Source organism: Dunckerocampus dactyliophorus, chromosome 1 (genome assembly GCF_027744805.1).
Source record: "Dunckerocampus dactyliophorus isolate RoL2022-P2 chromosome 1, RoL_Ddac_1.1, whole genome shotgun sequence".
NCBI lineage: Eukaryota > Metazoa > Chordata > Actinopteri > Syngnathiformes > Syngnathidae > Dunckerocampus > Dunckerocampus dactyliophorus.
In genome coordinates, this window is record NC_072819.1 from 3,344,275 (window position 1) to 3,370,974 (window position 26,700).

The 26,700-nt window shown below is 36.3% G+C and overlaps 2 protein-coding genes across 2 annotated transcripts; one reads left to right on the plus strand and one right to left on the minus strand.

Annotated features, from left to right (window-relative positions):
• The first annotated feature begins 713 nt into the window (after positions 1–713).
• hpxb (hemopexin b) lies at positions 714–10,417 on the plus strand. Its single transcript, XM_054766778.1, has 12 exons — positions 714–874; positions 1,283–1,308; positions 2,284–2,411; positions 2,489–2,594; positions 2,835–2,918; positions 4,798–4,940; positions 4,999–5,152; positions 5,864–6,076; positions 7,471–7,563; positions 7,694–7,824; positions 9,782–9,929; positions 9,996–10,417. Exons 1-12 carry the CDS (start codon positions 738–740, stop codon positions 10,220–10,222), a joined length of 1,590 nt encoding a protein of 529 aa, XP_054622753.1. The 5' UTR covers positions 714–737; the 3' UTR covers positions 10,223–10,417.
• Positions 9,380–26,700, minus strand: LOC129173451 (uncharacterized). Its single transcript, XM_054764437.1, has 6 exons — positions 24,247–26,700; positions 17,117–17,226; positions 15,172–15,297; positions 13,709–13,815; positions 13,463–13,644; positions 9,380–13,379 (listed from the first exon to the last, which is right to left on the minus strand). The coding sequence occupies exons 1-6, from the start codon at positions 26,329–26,331 to the stop codon at positions 13,218–13,220; spliced, it is 2,772 nt and encodes a 923-aa protein (XP_054620412.1). The 5' UTR covers positions 26,332–26,700; the 3' UTR covers positions 9,380–13,217.

A 26,700-nucleotide genomic window follows, 5' to 3' on the forward strand; every position in this document is an offset into this window, starting at 1 on the left:
TTTGCTTAATATTTTGACTTTTTTGTTGTAAAATTACAGCTGTTTTGTCCATTTTTGCTGTTGTCGTTTGTTGTTGTTTTTTTTGTGTTGAATGGTATTTTTAGAACGTTGGTGTGCCACAGATGTCGCCCGGGCCGTACTTTGAACACCCCTGGACCCCCTGGAATGATTCCACGGGCAAACGGACAAAAACGGGACAGGTAACAAAATTGGGACAAAACTGGGTAACAAATGGGACAAGATTTTGTTAAAAATGTCCGTCGCAAACCGAATCATACGAAAAGTCGGGCATACGAAAACAGAGGTTTGGTTATGATGGTAAAGTCAGAACACCGCCATTAAGTTTTGGCTTTGAAAAAAAAAAAAAAGGTTGTATTGGCACTGAAAAGAGATTTAACAGAAAAATAAAATACAATATTTTATCTGGATTTTTTTATTATGAATTTTCATCTGTCAAAGCTTGTATGTTTACCGTGTTGTTTTTCAATGTGAAATTCCCGCTTTTGACGCCCTTCTCGTTGATGGATATGGCACTGTGCAAACTAAACTGTGCAAACAAACGTTTGACCTCAATGGCGTTGCTCTGATTATTCAAAAGGAGGACAAAAAGAAAAGAAAAACACTTGCAGTCAAAAGTTTGGAGACACTCTGTCATACAATGACATGACAAAGCGACTCCAAACATTCCAGCAGGTGGGGAACAAGTGGCCCCGTGGTCATGACTCACCTGTGCAAACATGCAAAGGCGCACTTTTTGCAGGTATAAAAGCGCACGTGAGCGGGAGGGCGAGCGATCGGGATCGCTCAGCATGAAGCCGCTCGCCGCTCTTTGCTTCTTGGGCCTCGCGCTCGGCCTGACCGGCGCCGCGTCGGTGTAAGTCATCTCGCTTTCGATTCTTATTCATAACGCGCATCATCTGCAAGGTCGTCATGTCGCATAACTCCAGTTGTGATGTTGTTCGTCTCCTTCAGGTCTTGTAAACACACACACACACACACACACACACAGACTACCTCAATGACAATACATGTTCTTAATATATCATAATAAGGTGTTTGCTCTTAAGAATAATGATTAGGAATTTTACAGTGTGTGTTTTTTCACTTTTCTGTGCAGTGAGCAATGATTGCTTGTTCACTGTTGTTTACAAAGTGGTTCGATTGAGCAAATAGGAGTCATGCAAGATGCTGATTCAACCTCCCTTGACCTGAAATGCGGACTTTTGTATCATTGCAACACTCTTCTTGTTCTGTTTTTGTTGTGTTTGTTTCTCGTAAACAGGCTCCCTGCAGGTCGTCCAGTAGAAGGTGGGTATGAGAATATCATCACCAGATAAGAATAATAAGCTGCATGTATTTGACAGCATGTTTGTCACGCCGAAATGTTTCAGATCATTAAAAAACAAATGGAAATATTAGTCAATCACAACACAACTCAACACAAAATGCCGTTTTTCAATGAATCTTTTTATTATGAAGGGAGGAAAAACATCCAAACCTACATAAAACAACAAAAACAACAGAGAAAAGGGGTGTTTGACCTGAAAATAACCACTTATTTACAAATATACCATGAACTCGTTACAATTTTCACATTTGGAACTGAACTGCATGTGTGCGCACGCGTGTGCGTGCGTTAAAATTTCCCTACAATGCGTAACCTTCTGCACGGCCACACTCCTTCCTCCTTCCTGTCACGCGTGATTCTTCATCGAAAATGATCCCTGCCGAGCTCTTATCAGGTGCACTTCTGCCACCTTGTGGCCAGTTTTACGGCTTAAAACTGCAGTGAAGTGAAATCCATCACCTCTTTTTGCCTCTCGCGCAAAAAAAATGTAAAAGATGTTCTTGGGATCGGGCATTTGGGATTATAACAACGTATAAATATAATATAATATAATAACCTGTCCATAAAGTCTGAACATATAACATACATACATTATACAAATACAGTTTAATTTAATAAATCATTTATTAAGTTAATAAGACATTACACAATTCATTATTTAAAAATATTTGAAACATATTTTTTAAAAATAAATTAATGTAATATATACAGTAAAATATAAACATATATTCAAATTAATTAAATGTTTTTGTCATTTTTATATGTGATTATGTATAAATATTAATATATATATAATAAACATGTTTTATATAATTTTGGATAATTATTAAGGAAATGAAACCTTTTTGTATAATATTAATTTTATATAACATACCCTAATATTTGATGAGTGTGAACATTGTTTGAATGTTGGTGCTTCCATTTTCCATCCCCAGACGAACGTCTTAAAAGCCACTGTGAGCATCACAGGGACAGTGTCCAGACCAGCAGTCCAGAAGGTTATCCTCTAGTGGGAGCGTTTGTACCTCAATGTGATGCTAACGGACAATACACACCTCAACAGGTACATACTTAAATATATGAAAAACATCATGTCTTTGCTATATAATATGTTTTATTAAAGGTTATTGTACGTTGCAGTGTCATGGTTCCAGTGGACATTGTTGGTGTGTGGACGGTCAAGGACAAGAAAGACCAGGAACCAGAACTCCTCCTGGTACTTCTCGTGTGGAATGTGACAGTCACGGTACGCCGAACGCAAATAATAAAAATGCCATCATTTAAACCAATTGCAAAATGTAATCAAACTATAATACCATAAATATGACTTAAAAAGAAGGAAATATGCAGTAAGATGATCTGATGTATTTATGATATGCTGTGGTGTATATGAAAATAAACACTAATAAACATACACGTCCACAGAGCATGGTGTACAGTACGGAGACTAATATGGAGTGTACGGTGTGTTGATTTTCTAATAAAGAGGAAGGCGCGCCCGAGCGATGTGATGGGATCGAATTTGACGCCATCACACCGGACGAGAAAGGAAACACGCTCTTCTTCAAAGGTAACTCTCTTTTCACACCTGCACCACATTCACCTCACTTTCCCGCCTTACTCATTCCACGACCTCAATAATCTTCATAACCCGGTAAACCCTACGGCCCCCAGTGCAGGGGGCGGCGTCCTTGCCTTTGTGTTGCTACGGTAACCCCGCTTGTGTCAATATGCACATGCTATACGTGCACGTAACCCCAACAAGCAAAAAACACAAGACAAGCACTTCAAGCGGGCGCGTCCAAACCCTTTCCTCGCCTTGTCGTACAGATGATAAAACACATTATTCATTTCGACTTCACTCTTTGCTGTTTTTTTTCTTTTCTTTTTCCAACTATGTCAACTTATGACTTTATTCCTATCATATGATAACTTTTTCCTCAACGGAATTCTCCAAAAATTCCAACTTTACTTTGAAAAAAACCAAAAACATATATTTTTTTTAATGATTCAATGCTGTGCTCCTAAAATGACGTTATTTTTTCTTTATAATATTACGGGTTTATTCTTGTAAAATTACAGCTTTTTTTTGGTTTTGTTTTTCCTAATAGGACAACTTTAATACATAACGTCTTTTTTTTTTTTATATTTCAACACTATGCGACTAAAATCTTTTGTTCTCATAATATTATGTGTTAATTCTCCTAAAATTGCAGCTATTTTTTGTTAATATTTGGACTTTATTCTTGCAAAATTACTGCAGATTTTTTTCTTCTTTTTTTTTTTGTCTACAATTTTCCAACTACCGGAATATCAACTTCTATATTTCAATCTTCCCATAAATTTTCTTCTCATAATATTTAGACTTTTTCCACAACCTACAACTTCATTTAGTTTATTTCATAATATTTCAACTTTAAAAAAACATATTTTTTCTTTAATATTTCAAGTTTATGCTGCTAAAATGACATTATTCCTCATATTACCAGTTCATTCTTGTAAAATTGTGCCTCTTTTCCCATTAGAATATGACTTTTTTGTCTTCATATTTTGACATTATTTTTGTCAAATTACAGCAGTTTTTTCTCATTTCTGCTCCGGTGTTTTTCCAGCTTTTTTCTTGTGAATTTTTTTCTCAAAATATTATGACTTTATTCACATAATATTTTGACTTTTTGCCCAAACAAATTTTCCAAAGATGACAATTTTTTTTGTTTTCTTTCTAATATTATTCGGACTTTTTTTCTTTAATATTTCAGCTCCATGCCACTAAAATGACGTTATTTTTCCTGATAAGATTACGACGTTATTCTCGTAAAATGACGCCTTTTTTTGTTAGATGACAACTTTTTTCTATTAATATTTTGACTCAATTCTTGTAAAATTACCGCAGATTTTTTCCATTTTTGCTGTTGTTGTTTTTTTTCCTAATATTTCTACATTCTTTGAAATTATTTTCTTGTGATATTATTTAGATTTTATTCCCATAATATTATAACTTTTTCCCCAACCTTTTTTTTCCCAAAATTACACATTTATTTTGTTTTGTTTGTTTCTCATCATGAAGAAAATAAATGAGAGCAAATAACATTTTTTTTTTTTTTTTTTATTTCAGCTTTTTTGGTTGGAATACGACTTTTTTTCTCTTAATATTTTGACTTTATTCTTGTAAAATGACTGCTGATCTTTCCATTTTTGCTGTTTTTTCTCGTTTTCTTGTTAAATGATATTTTTAGAATGCACCCGCGGGCCAGTAAAAAAACAGCGGCAGGGGTGCAAATGGCCGTCGGCCGTCTGCACCTTGGACACCCCCGACTTTTAAACGTGGCAGAAGAAGCAAACAGTCAGAGAACGTGATAGAGTGTGTCATGAAGAATTCCATCACAGGAAAGTAACTTAGTCTTTGCTCGAGTCCGCTGGTAAAGACATGTACCTGATGTTCCTGGCAGGTGCCCACCTATGGAAGGGCTTCCACGGTCCAGCCCAGCTCTCCAGTCGATCCTTCAAGGAGCTCGGCCAGGGCGTGGACGCCGCGTTCCGCATGCACGACACGGAGAAGCCAGACCACCACGACCACATCTACTTCTTCCAGGTATGAGCACATAAGACTTGACGGGGCGACGTGGCGTGAGCTGCCTTTTGTCCTCCAGGGCGACAAGGTGTTCCGCTACTACAACCAGTCTCTGGAGGACGGCTATCCCAAATCCATACAGGACGACTTCCCGGGAATCCCGTCACACCTGGATGCAGCCGTGGAGTGTCCAAAAGGAGAGTGCACCACCGACTCGGTTCTCTTCTTCAAGGGTAAGGGGAAAAAAACTGATGGGAATAGAGTTAGAGTTTTATGGGAATAAAGTCATAATTTTATGGGAATAAAATCATAACAAAACAAGAAGAAAATCTACAAGATGAAAGTTGAAATAGTTGGAAAATGAATAAAAACAGGTCCAAATGTTACAAGAAAAAGCCATATTCAAACAACAATATTATGGGAATAAAGTCATAATATTATGGGAATAAAGTTATAATATTATGGAAATAAAGTTATAATATTATGGGAATAAAGTGATAATAATATGGGAATAAAGTCATAATATTATGGGAATAAAGTCTTAATATTATGGGAATAAAGTCTTAACATTATGGGAATAAAGTCATAATATTATGGGAATAAAGTTATAATATTACGGGAATAAAGTGATAATAATATGGGAATAAAGTCATAATATTATGGGAATAAAGTCATAATATTACGGGAATAAAGTCTTAATATTATGGGAATAAAGTCTTAACATTATGGGAATAAAGTCATAATATTATGGTAATAAAGTCATAATATTACGGCAATAAAGTGATAATAATATGGGAATATTTTGGGAATTAAGTTATAATATTACAAGAAGAGAACTTGCAAAGGTTAGTTACGACGAAAGTAGAAATATTTGGGCCCCCCCCACACACACACAGACACACACACACAATGTGAACAACATGTGACCCTGTTGTCCTTGACAGGCCAGGACGTGCACGTGTACGACATCAGCACGAGGTCGGTGAAGAAGAAGACGTGGTCGCAGCTGCCGGCGTGCACGTCGGTGTTGCGCTGGCTGGAGCACTACTACTGCTTCCACGCACACAACTTCACCAGATTCCACCCGCTGTCAGGACACGTCAACGCGTCCTACCCCAAGGACGCCCGCCGTTACTTCATGACCTGCCCCAACTTTGGTGAGCTCAACAGGGCGGGGGTCCCGAGCATATTATATTCCTTTTGAATATTTTGACTTTATTCTTGTAAAATGTAAAATATTTTAACTTTATGCTCCTAAAATTTGTTTTTTTTTTCTTTGAATGTTTTGACTTTATCCTTGTAAAATATAAAATATTTTAACTTTATGCTACTATATTTTTTTTTCTCAGAATATTTTGACTTTATTCTTGTAAAATGTAAAATATTTTAACTTTATGCTACTAAAAAAGAATTTTTTGCTCAGAATATTTTGAATTTATTCTTGTAAAATGTAAAATATTTTAACTTTATGCTCCTAAAATTTGTTTTTTTCTTTGAATATTTTTGACTTTATTCGTGTAAAATGTAAAATATTTTAACTTTATGCTACTATAATTTTTTTTTCTCTGAATATTTTGACTTTATTCTTGTAAAATATAAAATATTTTAACTTTATGCTCCTAAAATTTGGGTTTTTTTCTTTGAATATTTTTGACTTTATTCTTGTAAAATGTAAAATATTTTAACTTTATGCTCCTAAAATTTGTTTTTTTTTTCTTTGAATGTTTTGACTTTATCCTTGTAAAATATAAAATATTTTAACTTTATGCTACTATATTTTTTTTTCTCAGAATATTTTGACTTTATTCTTGTAAAATGTAAAATATTTTAACTTTATGCTACTAAAAAAGAATTTTTTGCTCAGAATATTTTGAATTTATTCTTGTAAAATGTAAAATATTTTAACTTTATGCTCCTAAAATTTGTTTTTTTCTTTGAATATTTTTGACTTTATTCGTGTAAAATGTAAAATATTTTAACTTTATGCTACTATAATTTTTTTTTCTCTGAATATTTTGACTTTATTCTTGTAAAATATAAAATATTTTAACTTTATGCTCCTAAAATTTGGGTTTTTTTCTTTGAATATTTTTGACTTTATTCTTGTAAAATGTAAAATATTTTAACTTTATGCTACTATAATTTTTTTTCTCTGAATATTTAGACTTTATTCTTGTCAAATTTAAAATATTTTAACTTTAAGCTACTAAAATTTGGGGGGGGGGTTTCTTTGAATATTTTTGACTTTATTCTTGTAAAATATAAAATATTTTAACTTTATGCTCCTAAAATTTGTTTTTTTTTCTTTGAATATTTTTGACTTTATTCTTGTAAAATGTAAAATATTTTAACTTTATGCTCCTAAAATTTCGGGTTTTTTTTCTTTGAATATTTTGACTTTATTCTTGTAAAATATAAAATATTTTAACTTTATGCTCCTAAAATTTTTTTTTCTCTGAATATTTTGACTTTATTCCTGTAAAATGACTGCTCATTTGCCCATTGTTGCTGTTGTCGTTGTTGTCGTGCGTTGCCGCGTGTGACCTCGCAGGCCACGGCGGTGATTATAAAGTGCCGAAGTGCAGCCAAGTTCAACTGGACGCCATCACCACGGACGACGCAGGCAAGAAATATATGTTTGCAGGTACGCTCACTGGTGTCACATCAATAAATCAATCAATCAGTCAATCAACAGATGAGAGCATGAAAGCATGAAAGCATGAAAGCGTGAAAGCAAACGATGTCTGGAAGTTGAAGGTGACGTGACTCCACAGGTGAGATGTACATGCGTCTGGACACCCAGCGGGACGGTTTGCACGCCTTCCCCATCAGCAGGACCTGGAAGGAGATGAGCCACGGGGTGGACGCCGTCTTCTCCTACGCCGACAAAATCTACATGATGAAGGTCCGCCACACACTCCACTATGCACAATGTACACGATTATGATTACACACTTTCATTCATCATCCGTTCACACATAAACTATCAAAAATACACCCTTCTTTTTTTACCATCCAATTGGATTCATTTTCAAATGGAACGTAGAAGAAAATACATGCAAGAATACTCTAAATATGACATATTTATCATGAGAAATGAGATGATAATTGCATGTGATACATACAGGATGCGTTTTCATATAAATGGACATATAAATTGATATTTAGACATATGAGTCATAATAACATCACTCATTTTAATGATAATTCACAAATAAACATTTTCCAATACAACAAATATATGAAATCAATCAAAGTAGATTAAAAATAAAAAAATAAATCAAATACATGATGTCTGTGTAGGCTCTCAGTCGTACAGGAGTTGTCCATCGAGGAAAAGGCTTCTTGAGACGTCATCTGTACTTCTGTGTAGAAGGTGTCGGACGTTTCGCTCCTCATCCGAAGAGCTTCGTCAGCAAACTAATAAGTGCTGGTAGCTTAGGCCTTAAATACAGTAAGAGTGGGCGGAATTGGTGTGCCAACACCCTCCTCCTATTGGTTCGTTACACTAAGCCTGCATTCCTCATCTTTACAGTGGTATAATCCTATCCTGTTATTCACACCTACGATAAAAGGGAAGTGTCGCTCCCTGAATTGGGTATGAACGACTCTGATACTGGCTTGTTAGCATCTATTGTTCTGGCTCGGCCCTGCCTTCACCTCATTTGCAAGACTAAAACCAAAAAGACCAAAACCCACAGCTCTTAGTCTTGCAAATGAGGTGAAGGCAGGGCCGAGCCAGAACAATAGATGCTAACAAGCCAGTATCAGAGTCGTTCATACCCAATTCAGGGAGCGACACTTCCCTTTTATCGTAGGTGTGAATAACAGGATAGGATTATACCACTGTAAAGATGAGGAATGCAGGCTTAGTGTAACGAACCAATAGGAGGAGGGTGTTGGCACACCAATTCCGCCCACTCTTACTGTATTTAAGGCCTAAGCTACCAGCACTTATTAGTTTGCTGACGAAGCTCTTCGGATGAGGAGCGAAACGTCCGACACCTTCTACACAGAAGTACAGATGACGTCTCAAGAAGCCTTTTCCTCGATCAAATACATGATGTTCAAATCTATAAAAAATAGAATATAATCAATTATTATAATAATAAAAGTATGATATAATAATAAAATAATATTATCATTTCATATTAATTAAATAAACTATTAATTATAATTCATTCACATTTAATAATTTCATAATAACATAAAAATAAAAAATATTCAAAAAATAAAATGATAATAAAATGTATATAATAAGTTGATTAAAAATAAAAATAAATCAAATACATGACATTAGAATTCATAATGAAATACATTAATATGAATATGAATATAAGAAAACATATTAAATAATCTAATAATCATACAAATGCATATTATTATATATTAACATGACTAAATATTATATATATACATATATATAATAGTATACATTATTTCAATGATCATTAACAAATAAACAATAAATAATCGATCATTTTTAGTCATTCAAATGTCATCATTTTGAAATGTAACAAATCATTTCAAATACATTCAAACTAAACTAAAAATGACCATCTACCCTAATTAAAAATAAAAGTAAATAAAAATGATCAAATAAATATAAAAAACATTAGCACGATAAATATACCATTCACATGTTGAATACGTATAACTAGAAACAATATAAGAATCATAGAAATATAGACATATTTCTAGAAATAAATACAATAGAATAGAAGTTATAAATAAATATATAATAATCTAAATATATATGAGATATGTAGAAGTACGTGTGTGTGTGTGTGTGTGTGTGTGTGCGTGTGTGCGTGTGTGCGTGTGCGTGTGTGCGTGTGTGTGTGTGTGTGGTGTCCCGGCAGGACGATCAGGTGTTCATCTTTAAGTCGGAGGCGCACTACACCCTCGTGGAGGGCTACCCCAAATCCCTGAAGGAGGAGTTGGGCATTGAGGGACGTGTGGACGCCGCCTTCCTGTGTCCCAACGAGCACACGGTGCACGTCATCCAAGGTACTCCCACTCTTCCTCCGTGACGATGATGACGATGATTTCACCAAGCATCGGGCGTGTCTGCAGGAAACAGGATTCGTGACGTGGACCTCACCGCCACGCCCAGAGCCGTGACCCGAGACTTTCCCCTGCCGCTGTCCGACGTCGACGCCGCTATGTGCGGCCCGGAAGGCGTGGACGTGTTCAAGGGCCACCAGTACTACCGTTACCCAAACGCCTTCCTCTTGGCCGTGACCAAAATAGCCCCCACGCCGCAAGACATCACCCCCGCCATGATGGGATGTCTCCAGTAGACGCCCGCGTCCCTCATGTCCCTCATGTCCCTCATGTCCCTCATGTCCCTCATGTCCCCCCTGGCGCCTCATTTCATCTCACAACAGCAACACAGACCAGGAAGGATTGCTCATACTTAATGTTAGCGCTGTTGCCATCTGGTTTCTCTCATATTTCAACTCCATGCTAATAAAAAAAGTTATTTTTCCTCATAATGTTACCACTTTATTCTCAGAAAAATGCAACATTTTGATTTTGACTTTACTCTCATAAAATAGCAGCTTTTTTTAATCAACTCTTTTAATCAACTTTCTCCTGGTAATTGTTTTATTAGGACTTTTTCCCCAACCAAATCTTCTCAAAATGCGATCTTCATTTTCTTTTGTTTGTTTCTCAAAATATTACAACTTGTTGTTGTTTTTTTACATTTCCAACAAATTTCTTCGTTTTTTATTCCAATATTATTATGACTTTATTCCCATAATATTATAACTTTTCCTCCAACTTAGTTTTCCAAAAATGACAACTTTTTTGTTGTTGCCCATGACTTTATGACTTTAAGAAAATAACGTCTGTTTTCTTTCATATTTCAACTCTATGCAAATAAAATGATGTTATTTTTCCTCGTAATATTACTAGTTTATTCTCGGAAAATTGCAACATTTTTTTATTGTTTTTTCTTCATATTTAGACTTTTTCTCATAAAAATAAAGCCAGTTTTAAAATTCATTTTCCAAATAGTTCAACTTTGTTCTTGTAAATTTTCTTCTCGTAATATTTTTACTTTATTCCTATAATATTATAACTTTTCCCCCAGCCTAGTTTTCCAAAAATTACAACTTTTTGTTTGTTTGCTTCTCATAATATTACAACTTTTTTAAAATTTATTTTCCAACTACTTGAAATGTAATTTCAAATTTTCTTCTTTTTTTTATTCCAATATTTTGACTTTATTCCCATAATATTATAACTTTTCCCCCAACCTAATTTTCTAAAAATGACAACCTTTTTTTTGTTTCCCATAATATTACGACTTTCCAAAAATAACGTCTGTTTTCTTTAATATTTCAACTCTATGCTAATAATATGATGTTATTTTTCCTCATAATATTTCTAGTTTATTCTCATAAAATTGCTACATTTTTTCTTGTCTTTTTCTTCATATTTGGACTTTATTCTCATAACACTACAGCCATTTTTATGATTCATTTTCCAACTATTTCAACTTTCTTGTAAATTTTCTCCTCATAATATTATGACTTATTCCCAACCTAATGTTCCAAAAATGACAAATGTATTGAGTTTTTTTTTTTCAAATAATATTACAACTTGTTTCTTTTGTCTTTTTTTCCAACTATTTCAAATTTCTTCATGTAAATTTTTTTCTTTTTTAATTCCAATAATATTTTCAACTTATTCCCACAATATTGTAACTTTTCCCCCACCTAATTTTCCAAAAACTACAACTTTTTTTGTTTGCTTGTTTCTCATAATATTTCAACTTTTTTTTTCATGTATTTTTCTTTAATATTTCAACGCTCTGCTAATAAAATGGTGTTATTTTTCCTCATAATATTACCAGTTTATTCCCGTAAAATTGGGACGTTATTCTTGAAATTTTTTTTTCCATTTCTGCTGTTGCTCTTTTTTTTCAATTATTCAAATATTTGCTCTTGTAAATGTTCTCCTCGTAATATTCTGACTTTATTCCCATAATATTGTAACTTTTTCCCCGGCCTGCTTTTCCAATAATTAAAATCTTTTGTCTGTTTCTCATAATAAAGTCCAAATTGTATGGGAATAAAGTCCTAATATTGTCCTATTATGAGCTCCTTCCCATAGTATTTTGACTTTATTCCCATAATATTATACATTTTAGCCAATCTAATTTTGCCCCCACATTTTTTGACAGTCGCATATTCCGACTTTTAAAGAAAAACATCTTTTAAAAAAATACCTCTATGCTAATACAGTGACATTGTTTTTCCTCATATTATGAATTTATTCTTAAATTACAGCTTTTTCTCATTAGAATATGACTTTTTCCCTTCATGTTTTGACTTTATTCTTGTAAAATGACAGCAGATTTTTCCATTTCTGCTGTTGCTCTTTTTTTTCCAACTATTCCAATTTTCTTTCTCCTCATATTATTATGACTTCTTCCCATAATATTTTGAATTTAATTCCATAACTTTTTCCCCAACCTAATTTTCCAATAATCAATTTTTTTGTCTTTTTTTGATAATATTACAAAAAAATTGTAAAAGTTTTTTTTCCAACAGTTCAACAAGTTTATTCTCCTAAAATTACTCCATTTTTCTCCTAACATTTTGACTTCATTCTCATAAAATTCCAGCGTTTTTGTTTATTTTTTAAAGTTTTCTTGTCGAATGATATTTTTAGAATGTACCGTGAATGGACCGATACGAAAAACCAGCCTCGGGCCGCACTTTGGACACCCCTGCTTGCCGGCGTATTTCATCCATGATTGTTTGGCATACTTCCTGGAAACATGATGACTCTGAATCTCATCTCCACGTTGTATTTGCAGATGTTTTCCATCAACAACGAAGCATAAAAGCACCTTGTATCAAAGGCATGCTTTCCTTTCATGTACAGTATATGTCAGCTATTACTACAGTATGTGTGTACTGGACCAGTACTAGCACTAGCAGTAGTACTAGTAGTGGTAGTGTGTGTGTACTAGAGGAGTGAATGGGTCGAACGGAGGTTAGGATAGTAGGATGCAAGGTCACGGGATGAGGACAAGGCACGCTCGTGTACAATCAAAAAGCCCAAATAGTCAGGAGGGGGCTTTTATCAAGGTGTCGGATCCATAAGATGATGACAATCACAGGTATGGTGGCTGACTGCAGTGGCGTAGAAAACAATCACGTGCGTGTGCTTTTAGCAAAATCACACAACACTCACAGACATGATAGTATATGCGTAGTACATGCGGAGTACATGCGTAGTATATGTGTGGTATATGTGTGGTATATGTGTCATGTATTTCTATTGGATTTTTTTTGCCACGTCCACGTAAGCAAACTCGATTTCGGTGTGGGCGGGGCAGGTGCTGGTGAACTCCTCCCTCAGGTAGGCGCAGTTCAAGTAGCGCCAAACGCCCGTCATGTCGGCCGGGATGTCAAAGCGGCGGTATTTCTTGGCTACCACCTGGAAAAGCCAAAGAAAAGCATGAGAATGACTATGAATGCTAACAATAAGCATGATAAGAATACGGAATATGAAGAGCGAACCTTTAGGATGTGTAGTTTGGGCAGCAGGTTGCAGTCAGCCAGGGTGAGCTCAGGCCCGTCCAGGAAGCTCCTTTTGGACTCCGGGACGTCTCCCGGAGCGTCGGCGTCTATCTCGTCGGGTAAAGGCGTCCGCAGGAAGTGGTCGAGATGGCGCAGAGACTTTAGCAAGGCTTTCTCTAAGACTGAACGCAAAAGGAAGAGCTAGAAGGCCGCCGGGACGGATAAACGAGGCCAAGTGTGTCCCACCTTCGTTGGTGTCCTTCCTGGCGTTCTTGATGTAAGCAGAGAACTTGGCAAAGACGTCGATGCCCGCCGTGTTGGATTCACGATGCTTAGCGGCCAGTCGGGGGTAGCTGCTGGCAGGAACACACTTTACTGTCCAAGTTACAGTATACACGCCATACTTGTACTACTCACAACAAAGTACAGATCAGCTTTCTTACACACGACATGACATGAGTCACTCTTCTTTTCCTTTGCATTTTACGAATATTTCAACTTCTTCTTCATACATTTTATTCCCAGAATATTATGACTTTGTTCCCAGAATATTTTGACTTTATTGCAATAATAGTATGACTTTATTAACATAATATTATAACTTTATTCCCATAATATTTTGACTTTGTGCTCATAATATTATGACTTTATTCCCATAATATTTATTCTCACAATATTTTGACTTTATTCTGATAATATTTAACTTTATTCCCATAATATTTTGACTTTATTTTCATAATATTATGACTTTATTCCCATAATGTTTTGACTTTATTTTCATAATATTATGACTTTATTCGAATGATATTTTGACTTTATTTACACAATAGTTTGACTTTATTACAATAATAGTATGACCTTATTAGAATAATATTTATTCTCATAATATTATGACTTTATTCCCATAATATTATAACTTTATTCCCATAATATTATGACTTTATTCCCATAATATTATAACTTTATTCCCATAATATTATAACTTTATTCCCATAATATTATCACTTTATTCCCATAATATTATGACTTTATTTCCATAATATTATAACTTTATTCCCATAATATTATCACTTTATTCCCATAATATTATGACTTTATTTCCATAATATTATCACTTTATTCCCATAATATTATGACTTTATTTCCATAATATTATAACTTTATTCCCATAATATTATCACTTTATTCACATAACATTATAACTTTATTCCCATAATATTATAACTTTATTCCCAAATATTATCACTTTATTCCCATAATATTATCCCTTTATTCCCATAATAATTTGACTTTATTCCGATTAATATTTTTACTTTATTCTTGTAACACTGTAGATTTAACGACCTAATTTTCCAAAATTATCTTTTTTTTTGTTGTTTGCAATATTAGCACTTAATAATTTTTTAAATTCTACTTTATGCTACTAAAATAAGATTCTTTTTCCGCATAATATGATGACATTATTCTTGTAAAATCACATCTAGATTACAGATTATTGTCTGTCGGTATTTTGACTTTATTCTTGTAAAATGACTGCTGATTTTAGATGTTTTTTTTTATTTTTAGTTTTCTTGTTTGGACGATCCTATTTCTGTGTCAGCATCCTGGGGTCCAATCCAGGGTAGTAGTACCATGGTAGTACTACTACCACGTAGTACGGTGAGGACAGCTATTCCAGGCTTTATTAGCGTGTGCGTGTGTTTGTGGACCGTGGGGGGGTGAGTTTCTCCTCCAGGAACTCCTCTATCTTGTTGACATCCACCTTGACCTCGCCGTTAAAGGTCATGAATGGAGGGTTGGTACCAGGAGCCAGGTCCTGTAAGTCTGCAGGTTTCCTGGCGACACAAGACAAGGCAAGACACAAAAAAACATCAGAAATGCACAGCATCAGAAATGGTTTATTATACCTACTGTGTCTTATTTTCTCTTATTATGTCTACTATAGTGGGTAATAGGAGTGTAAAGGTGACTATAGGGGTGTTATTTCATGTCTAGAGGGCTCTAATGTTAAAAAGTGCATTTAGAAGGTGCTAAACAGGTTTATTATACCTAATGTGTCTTATTTTCTCTTATTATGTTTACTATAGTGGGTAATAGGAGTGTAAAGGTGACTATAGGGGTGTTATTTCATGTCTAGAGGGCTCTAATGTTAAAAAGTGTATTTAGAAGGTGGTAAACAGGTTTATTATCCCTAATGTGTCTTATTTTCTCTTATTATGTCTCCTATATTGGGTAATAGGAGTGTAAAGGTGACTATAGGGGTGTTATTTCATGTCTAGAGGGCTCTAATGTTCAAAAGTATATTTAGAAGGTGGTAAACAGGTTTATTATCCCTAATGTGTCTTATTTTCTCTTATTATGTTTACTATAGTGGGTAATAGGAGTGTAAAGGTGACTATAGGGGTGTTATTTCATGTCTAGAGGGCTCTAATGTTCAAAAGTGTATTTAGAAGGTGGTAAACAGGTTTATTATCCCTAATGTGTCTTATTTTCTCTTATTATGTCTACTATATTGGGTAATAGGAGTGTAAAGGTGACTATAGAGGTGTTATTTCATGTCTAGAGGGCTCTAATGTTCAAAAGTGTATTTAGAAGGTGGTAAACAGGTTTATTATACCTAATGTGTCTTATTTTCTCTTATCATGTCTTCTGTATATTGGGTAATAGGAGTGTCAAGGTGACTATAGGGGTGTTTTTCATGTCTAGAGGGCTCTAATGTTCAAAAGTGTATTTAGAAGGTGGTAAACAGGTTTATTATACCTAATGTGTCTTATTTTCTCTTATCATGTCTTCTGTATATTGGGTAATAGGAGTGTAAAGGTGACTATAGGGGTGTTATTTCATGTCTAGAGGGCTCTAATGTTAAAAAGTGCATTTAGAAGGTGCTAAACAGGTTTATTATACCTAATGTGTCTTATTTTCTCTTATTATGTTTACTATAGTGGGTAATAGGAGTGTAAAGGTGACTATAGGGGTGTTATTTCATGTCTAGAGGGCTCTAATGTTAAAAAGTGTATTTAGAAGGTGGTAAACAGGTTTATTATCCCTAATGTGTCTTATTTTCTCTTATTATGTCTCCTATATTGGGTAATAGGAGTGTAAAGGTGACTATAGGGGTGTTATTTCATGTCTAGAGGGCTCTAATGTTCAAAAGTATATTTAGAAGGTGGTAAACAGGTTTATTATCCCTAATGTGTCTTATTTTCTCTTATTATGTTTACTATAGTGGGTAATAGGAGTGTAAAGGTGACTATAGGGGTGTTATTTCATGTCTAGAGGGCTCTAATGTTAAAAAGTGTATTTAGAAGGTGGTAAACAGGTTTATTATACCTAATGTGTCTTATTTTCTCTTATCATGTCTTCTGTATATTGGGTAATAGGAGTGTAAAGGTGACTATAGGGGTGTTATTTCATGTCTAGAGGGCTCTAATGATTTTTAAGTGTATTTAGAAGGTGGTAAACAGGTTTTATATATTTTATCTTTCTATGTTGGTTTTGCACTTGGTTTTCGGGGTGCTTTGACTCGTGACTCGGTAGGGACGTTCGTTCTGTTGTCTGCGTGGACAAAGTCGTTTTTTCCAACGGCACGAGCACGCACACGAGCGAACACAAGCGAACACGAGCGAACACGAGCGAACAAGGCGCCACGGTTACCGCTTGAGGTCGACGGTGGTGACGTTGAAGATGACTCCTTTGAGCCAGAGGATCATGAAAAGCCGCTGGGAGAAAGGACAGTTCCCGATGCTCTCCCCGTCACTCCCTGCCTACACACACACACACACAGACACACACACACACAGACACACACACACACACACACACACACACACACACCCCCACACACACACACACACACACACACACACACACACACACACACACACACACACACACACACAGAGAGAGAAAAGAAGGCATGAATGATCTCCAAGCATCAAGTCTTGCTTTGAATGGATGATGCATGTCAAAGTGGTCTTTTTTGCTTTTCGACCTTGTGTTGATGAAGTGTTGCTTGATATTTTGTCCAATATGCTAAAAAGTGAAACATATTTCAAGAAAAGCTCCTTGTCAGCTTTGGCATACAGCTGAAAAAACATATTATTCACGTCTACTTCACTCTTTGCTCTTTTTTCACCGTTTTTCTGGTGTTTTTTTCCTTTATTTAATAATGTGTGTAAATTCTCTTCTCATAATATTATGACTTTATTCCTGTTATATTTTCACTTTATTTTTGTAACATCCCAACTTTTCCCCCAACCGAATTTTCCAAAATGGACAACTTTATTGTGCTTGGTTTGTTTTGACTTTTCTCTCTGAATGTATTGACTTTATTCTGGTAAAAAAGCCACAAATGGCCCCCTGGCCGCACTTTGGACACCCCAGGCCTAACACATAAACGTCAAAAACGTACGCAGTCATACTGTAGATCAAGAATCCATCCATCCATCTTCTATGTCGCGGGTATGCTGGAGCAGATCCCCAGCTAACTTTGGGTGACAGGCGGGATACACCCTGGACTGGTCGCCAGCCAATCACAGGGCACATATAAACAAACAACCATTCACACTCACATTCATACCTACGGACAATTTAGAGTCACCAATTAACCTAGCATGTTTTTGGAATGTGGGCGGAAACCAGAGTACCCGGAGAAAACCCACACACGCACGGGGAGAACATGCAATCCACACAGAGATGCCCAACGGAGATTCAAACTCAGATCTTCCCAATCTTCTGACTGTGTGGCCAACATGCTAACCACGATGCCACCGTGCGGCCTCTAGCTAGAATATTTAAAAAAAACTAAAACAAAGTATCATTCCTCCAAACAGGAAAAAAAAACATTCCAGCTGAGCAAACTAGCAAGATCACACTAAGTATGGAAAGTGCCAAGGCTGTCCTATAGTGTCCCTACATCATGCCATGTCTGTGTTAGCCTTCACACATGAGGAAATTAGCTAAAATTCTAACATGCTAAGAGTTAGCATGCTAGCATCAAAAGTGCCAAGGCTGTCCTATAGTGTCCCTACATCATGCTGTGTCTGTATTAGCCTTTAGACATGAGGAAATTAGCCAAAATGCTAACAGTTAGCATGCTAGCACCAAATGTGCCAAGGCTATAGTGTTCCTACATCATGCCGTGTCTGTATTAGTGTAACCGATGTGTTAATTCAGTTAATTTAATTTCACCAATAATTCATTTTTCATTTCTCACGTATGTATTTTTTGTTAAAAGCCTTTTTATGGGGAGTCTTTATTTTACTTGCGTTCTTTTTGTTGTGTGAACTTTGACATCGCTGTGATGTCATTTCCTGCCATTCTGGAGCGCTCCTCTTCAGTCGCCTTCTGGACTGCTGAGGATGCTGTAGTTAGAGTAAGTAATGAAATAGAGAAAACCTTTAAAATGAAAGAGTTGATGAATATTGTATTCTTTGATATTGAAAAGGCTTATGATTCCATGTGGCGGGAGGGTTTATTGATTAAGATGAATAGGATGGGAATTAGAGGTAGGTTCTATAACTGGGTCCTTGATTTCATATCGGACAGAAAGTTCAAAGTTAAAGTAGGATCAGAGATGTCAGAAGAATACAGTATAGCAAATGGTATACCACAGGGGAGTGTAATTAGTCCAGTTTTGTTTAACATAATGATAAATGATATATTCATGAATCTGGATAGAAGGATTGGGTCGGCCCTATATGCAGATGATGGAGTGATTTGGGCAAGGGGACGAGATTCTATAAATGTGACAAGTAAAATGAAGGAAGCAATAAAGAAGATAGAACAATGGTCATATGACTGGGGATTTAAGCTATCACCTAATAAAACATGTTACATGACGATTACCCGGAAAAAAGGCATAAAAAATCAGAACCTGATGCTATATGGACAAAACATGATAAAAGTAGATCATTTTAAATATCTTGGTATGTGGCTAGATCAGAAAGGCACATGGAAGACCCATGTGGAAAAGGTAGAAGAGAAATGTAAGAGGATAATAAACTTAATGAGAGCTGTTACGGGTAAGGAGTGGGGAGCAGATAAACAGTCACTAATATATATATATATAGAGCTTTGATGAGAGCAAATATAGATTATGGAAGTTTTGTATATGGAGCTGCAGCTAAAACACATTTAATGAAAATAGAAAGAAATATTCACAAAGCATTTAGGATATGTACAGGTGCAATCACATCAACACCAATGAAAGCAATGCAGGTGGAGTTAGGAGAAGTAGCGTATGACCTGAGAAGAGATCAACTTATGTTGACATACTGGAGTAGACTTAAAGGATGTAGGCATGGACATCTGGCCAAGAATGTGATGGAGGAATGTTGGGAGTATAATACAACTAAAAGTAATAGCTTTGGGTGGGTAATTAAAGATAAAATAGATAAATATAACATAAAAAATATACATATTAATAATTCTACACCCATAAGCAATATTCCTATCTGGCTATTTCCGAAACCTGAAGTAGATATACATATAACAGAGTTAAAAAATAAATGGAAAGATAATGAAAAAGGACATAAGGCAAGTCAATATATTAAAAACAAATATTATGGTTACTTAGATATGTATACAGATGGATGAAAAAGCGAAGACGGGAAGGTGGGGATTGGAATCTATGTACCAACAATGAATTATAGCATCATTAAAAGATTACCTGACCAGCTCTCGGTTTATACAGCAGAAATGATGGCAATTATTATAGGCTTGCAATGGATAGAGGAAATAAAACCAGATAGAGTGGTATGCTGTGTGGACTCTCTGGCAGCATTATATAGTATTAAAAATATGGAATCAAGTCGAGAGGATTTATTATTAGAAATACATCAAAACTTATTCCAACTACACATGTTAAAAATAGACATAAGATTTTGCTGGGTGCCTGCACATGTAGGGGTGGAGGGGAATGAGGTGGCAGATAAAATGGCTAAAATGGGAATTAGAAGGAATGAAATGATAGATATACCTGCTGGTAAAGGCGAAGTAAAGGCAATAATCAAAAAACAAATGATGGAGAAATGGCAAAATAGGTGGGATGAGGGTAGTAGCGGGAGAAAGTATTATAAAGTACAAAAATCTATCAGTGCACAAGGGGTGAAGAGAAAAAACAGAAAAGAGGAAATAGTGTTAACTAGGATGAGGCTCAATCACACCGGCTTAAATGACAAGATGTTTTTGATAGGGAAATGTAAATCAAAAGTATGTATGGAATGCAAAAGTATAGAGAACGTAGAACACATATTACTACACTGCAAGAGATACAGGGAAGAACGTGTAACGTTAAGGAAAAGAATTAAGAAGATAGGAAGGGAATGGAGCATTGAGGGTATCTTAGGAACAGGTGGGGAGGGGGTAAGAGATATACAGAGGGCAGTGATAGAATATTTGAAGGACACAGGATTATGTCATAGAATATAGATAAGTATTAGAATATTTTAGTATAAGTATTATTATTAGGATTATTATTAGTAGTAGTATAAGTAGTCTCCTCACTATCTAAGATAGCATAAAGTAAGATACTGTATATGGCCCATGTTACATACTCCGGTACAGTAGGTGGCGGTATGCACCTTTTCAAGTCATGGTTGCAACCCGCCATTAAACTAAAAGAAGAAGAAGAAGATGGACTGCTGAGGAGAGGTATGTTAATCTGGTAGCAACGACGTTTGAATGTGTTAATGTGAATAAAAGAGACATTTCATGCCATTGTGTGCTCTCTGTATTATGTACAGCATTTGAAGAGAACTCACGAAACTTATTGCTTTTAATTAAGCTAGTTTTGGGGAGTTCGTTTTTCGTGTGTTTTTCTTTTTTTTTAGGAGACGTGTGCATGAATCTTATTCAGGTTGCTGTTCATTTGATGTGTTGTGCACAGAGAATAAACGCCCCCCTCTGGCTGGCAAGAGAACTGCAGCTGTCCCCTCGTCACTCACCACGTCAAAGAACACAACGCAGAATCTATTTTTAGCCAGTGTCAGCACAGACCGGCTACATCAGCCTTTAGACATGAGGAAATTAGCCAAAATGCTAACATGCTAACAGTTTGCATGCTAGCACCAACCCAAAAGAAGCCAAACAATGACAGAGGTAGGTACCGAACCTTGATGACAGCATTATTACCCCTGGCTGTAAGTCAAAACCAGCAAGTTAACACTGAAAAATCAAAGAATTGTTCTTAAAAATGTTAACACTGACATGGAAAAAAAACATCATCCGAACAAAAAACCTGCAGCGGATCAACGGAACGAGCTGAGATGCCAGAAAGATGTTGGGGTGAGAAAGCTCCACCCACTCAGACCACGCTCACTGTTGGTTCCGACACAGGAAGGTGCTGGAAAAGCCTGGAATGAATTGAAGCCAAGCAGCAGCAGGCTAATCAGCTTAGCAAGGGAGAATGCAAAGATTAGCTCTCTACCTCCAGCACCACAACACTCAGCTTGTTTCCCACGCATTCACAACGTGCTGGAATCGTACAATACACACTTTTTATTTTAGCTTCTTCACCTGGGATGCAAAGCCACAACACCACTCTTTCACTGTTTTGTCTTGTTTTTGTACATTGTATGGAATTTACTGCCCCTTGTATAAGTAGACAAGCCGCAGTTTCTCAAAGTCTTAAAGCAGGGCTGTCCAGGAAGAAATGGTGGGGGGACAGAAGTCATTTTACAAGAATGAAGTCCAAATATTAGGAGAAAAAAGTTGTAATTTTCCGACAATAATGCTGTAAGATTATGAGGGGAAAACGTTGGGGGAAAAAATGATAGTATTATGGGAATAAAGTCATAATATCACCGGAAGAATATTTACAAGAAGAAAGTTGTAATAGTTGGAAACTATTACAACACTAAAATGAGGACATTTATGAGGAAAAGTGAGAGTCATTTTAGTAGCAAAGAGTTGAAACATTACAGAAAATTGTAATATTAAATCGTAAAATTATGAGAAACAAACAAAACTAAATAAAGTTGTCATGACTGCAAAAAAAGTTAGAATGTTGTGGGAATAAAGTCATCATTTTATGAGAGAAAAACACCAAAAGAAGGTTGAAATGGTTGGAAAATTTTAAACAAAACTATGGCAATAATGTGTTTTTAAAAATAGAGGAATGTTAAAATAGTAGGAAAATTCAAAATAAAACTAAGGCAAAAATGGGTAAGAAAAAAAAAGAAATAGAAAAATGTTGAAATAGGAAAATTTCAAATAAAAGTATAGCAAAAATGGGTAAAAAAAAAACTGGAATAATGTCAAAATAGTAGGAAATTCAAAATAAAACGATGGCAAAAATGGGTAAAAAAAAAACTGGAATAATGTCAAAATAGTAGGAAATTCAAAATAAAACGATGGCAAAAATGGGTAAAAAAAAAAAACTATAAGAATGTCAAAATAGTAGGAAATTCAAAATAAAACTAAGGCAAAAATGGGTATAAAAAAAAAAGGTAATAGAAGAATGTTGAAATATTAGGAAAATTTAAAATAAAAGTATAGCAAAAATGGGTAAAAAAACCAAAAAACTATAAGAATGTCAAAATAGTAGGAAATAAAAAAAAAACGATGGCAAAAATGGGTAAAAAAAAAATAGAAGAATGTTGAAACAGTAGGAAAATTCTAAAAAAAACTATGGCAAAAGTGGGTAAAAAATAAATAAATTGCAAAAAATAAAATTGCAGCTCTTTTTTTCTTCATATTTTGACTTGAACGACGGCAGTTTTTTCCATTTCTGCTATCAGTGTTTTTTTTATTTTGCAATTACTGCAACTGTCTTTTTGTACATGTTTGTCTTGTGATATTATTACTTTATTCCCATAATATTACAACATTTTCCCCAACCTAATTCTCCAAAAGTTACACCTTTATTTTGTTTTCTTTGTTTCTCGTGATAATAGGAATTCAAAAGAATAGTTTTTTTTTTAAATATCTCAAGTCTATGCTACTAAAATGAATATTTTTCCTCATAATATTATGTTATATTTATTGTTTAATTTTCCAACTATTTCAACTTTCTTCTTGTAAATTTTCTTGTCATAATATTTGGACTTTACTCCCATAATATTATTACACTTTTTGGAAAATTAGGTTGGAGAAAATACAGATTTATTTTGTTTTGTAAGTTTCTCATAATTTTCTGACTTAAAAAAATAATAATTGAACTTTATGCTACTAAAATGATATTATTTTTCCTCGTAATATTATGCGTTTATTTTCATAAAATGAGGACTTTTTTCTTGTTAAAATACAACTTTTTTCCTCTTAATATTTTGATTTTATTCTTGTAAAATTACAGCTGTTTTTTCCATTTCTGCTGGGCTTTTTTATATTTTCCAACTATTTCAACGTCCTTCTTATAAATTTTCTCTGCATAATATCATGACTTTATTCACATATTATAACTTTTTGCCCAACCTAATTTTCCCAAAATCCCAACTTTATTTTGTTTTGTTACTTTCTCATAATTTTATGACTTTAAAAAATTAATAATTAAACTCTATGCTACTAAAATATTATTTTTCCTCATAATATGACGACGTTGTACACAAAATTACATTTTCTCCCGTTATTTCGCAACTTTTTTCTCTTAATATTTTGACTTCATTCTGGTAAAAAGACTGCTGATTGTTCCTTTTGTTCTTGTTGAATGATATTGTTGGAATGTGCTGCGGGCCAATTAACAAACAGCGGCGGGCCACAAATGGCCCCCGGGCGGCACTTTGGACACCCCCGAGTTGGTTGCTTGGGTTGAAGATTTTCGGTATTGTCAATGTTTCTATCATTACCTTGACATAAAGTGAGATCTCGTGGTCTTGGTCTGGTGGTGTTCTTGTAGTGTCTTCCTGGACAGGAAGCAAAGGTCGGTCCACCGCTTTGTGTGACGCCTCCTGTCTTCTCTCTGTCGGCTTCTCCCGTTGGGGGAAAAACGACTGGCCGTCCTCCAAAAGCACCACCCTCTTCTTCTTCACTTGCTGGTCTCTCTTTTTGGACAGAACCTCGTCTTTGATGGCGGACTTCAGCTCCTTCATCCATGCATCCCTCACAGGTAGACTGAGATGATCCGTGGAAGGTTCTTCTGTTTTCAGGTGACTCTCGTTCCGCTCTTGTTGTGGTTGCTCTGTTTGAATCCACGCGTTGTCTTTTCTCCTCGTGGACAACAGTTTCACCTCGTTCCTTACCGGCCGTGGCTCGGGACAAAGTACCCCATTCTCCATGGCCTGCTTTAATTCTTTGACTCGACCGTTTGTCTCCACGTCTAACTCATTTCCAGCTGGCCTCTCTTCTTCACATGCGTCCGACTTGTCGTTTTGAAGCTCCTGAAGCTTGTGGGTTTTTGGCAGGACACGTTCACCTTGAACAGTCGTCTCCAGCCCTGTGCTTGGAGTCTTGTCTATCTCTTCGACGTCATCATCTAAAATGGTCACAGGTTCTTCTGTGTTGTCTCGATCAAGCCCCTGCCTCAGGTCCACATCTGTCTCCAGTCCAAAGTCGTGCTCTGTTTCATTTTGTGGTACAGCCTCAACCTGGTGTTCAAGCTCAACGATGCGATCCGATTCTCCGTTTCCATCCATCTCCTTGACTCCTCCAATCCAACTCACTTCCTCTAGTTGACTCAAAGAAGATGCCAGCGCAAGATCAGGTGGGTCTTCAGTTTCCAGTCTTGGTTTTGCATCTGAAGCAGACGTGCGGACCTTCACGCCCTCCAGGATCTCCTTTTCCTGGAGCTCCTGCCGTGAGATGCTATCGATAGATTCCTGTTGACCTGTGCTGGCCGTAGTTTGACTATTTTTCTCCGTGTCCCTCAGCTGAATGGTCTGATCATCAGCGGCTTCCATCACAGGTATGATAACCCAGCTTTCAGGCAAAACTGCTCGGGCTTTTACCTGCATGGCTACCTCCGTGCTAGCATCTTTCATTTGGTCCTCTGAACTGGTAGATGTCTCGGCAACTTCCGAGTCACTACTGTCGTGGTTCTGCTGGGAATTTGCAGCTGAGCCTTGAACACCGTGAGCGCCTTCTACGTGGTCATGAACAACAACTCCATCCGTGGTCGGTGCCCCTTCATGGGACTGCTGGGAATTTGTATCTGAGGCTTGAACACAGTGAGCATCTTCATCCTTGGTCATCTGGTGATCTTCTAATGCTCTGACACTCTCATTTTCACCTTCCTCCATGACATCTGCTCTTACTTCCTGGCGTTTGTCATCTTGGCCTTCACCCGATGACATACAGTGACGCATAAGACATTCGGGCGCTGTGTTTATGTGGGACGATCTTTCCTTGGCCGGCAAGCTTTCCTCATCCCCGGATGCTTTATCTTGCTGGCCGTGTGCTATACTATTTTGCCGTCTGCCGTTTCCAGTCCCAGCTTCATCTGCGTCTTTGTGTTGGCAGTTTTCATCTTCTACCAGTCGTGAAATGTCACACAAACTTTGAGTTCTGAGGTCCCCGTCCGGGATTCTACCCTCTTTTTCAATCTCGACAGTCGATGTCAGTAAAGCTGCTTCTTCTTCTTTGACACTGTCCAAGTTCTCATTCTGTTCACCTCTTGGTTCTGGCACTTTTTCTCCTTGTACTCCACTGGCTTCCTGCCTTCCTCCATCCCCATCTTGCTCCTTTGTCACATCACCTTGTATCAGCGGCATTGGGAGGATTCTTTCTTCACCTTTTTCTGGACTTTCTTCTCCAGCTGGTCCAGCCATCAGCAAAACATCTTCCCCCACCTCGTCGGCGACTTCGACCTCCTCATCTTCTCCTTTCCTGTTTTCTCTTCCGCTCGGTGTGTTTGCATCTGAACAGAAAGTGACGGGGCTATGGACCAGGGTGGAGTTTGACAGATCCGGTTCGGGCCAGAAGTCAGACTGAGCCATTGAAAATGTGGAAATTAAAACCTGGACTGTAGATCTGTTGACACTCGTATAAGGAGTCCAGAATTCAAAGACGACTTGAAGCTTTTGATAAATGAGGTAGTTCTCAGCTCACTGCAAGATTTTGTTCGGTCCAGAGTGTGGCTTACATCCAAAGTGGAAAGCAAACAACCTTCTGGGTGACAAGTCTGTGTTAAAACTCTTGTTAGGCACAAAAAGGAAGTGGAAGAATTAGCTGTAGTCGCTCTCTGCCTGTTGCAGACCCAAAAATGTACCGCAACTTCAGAACAGTTGGACAACACTAACAAGCTACCTCAATCTCTCTCTCTCACACACACACACACACACACACACACACACACACAACCTCAC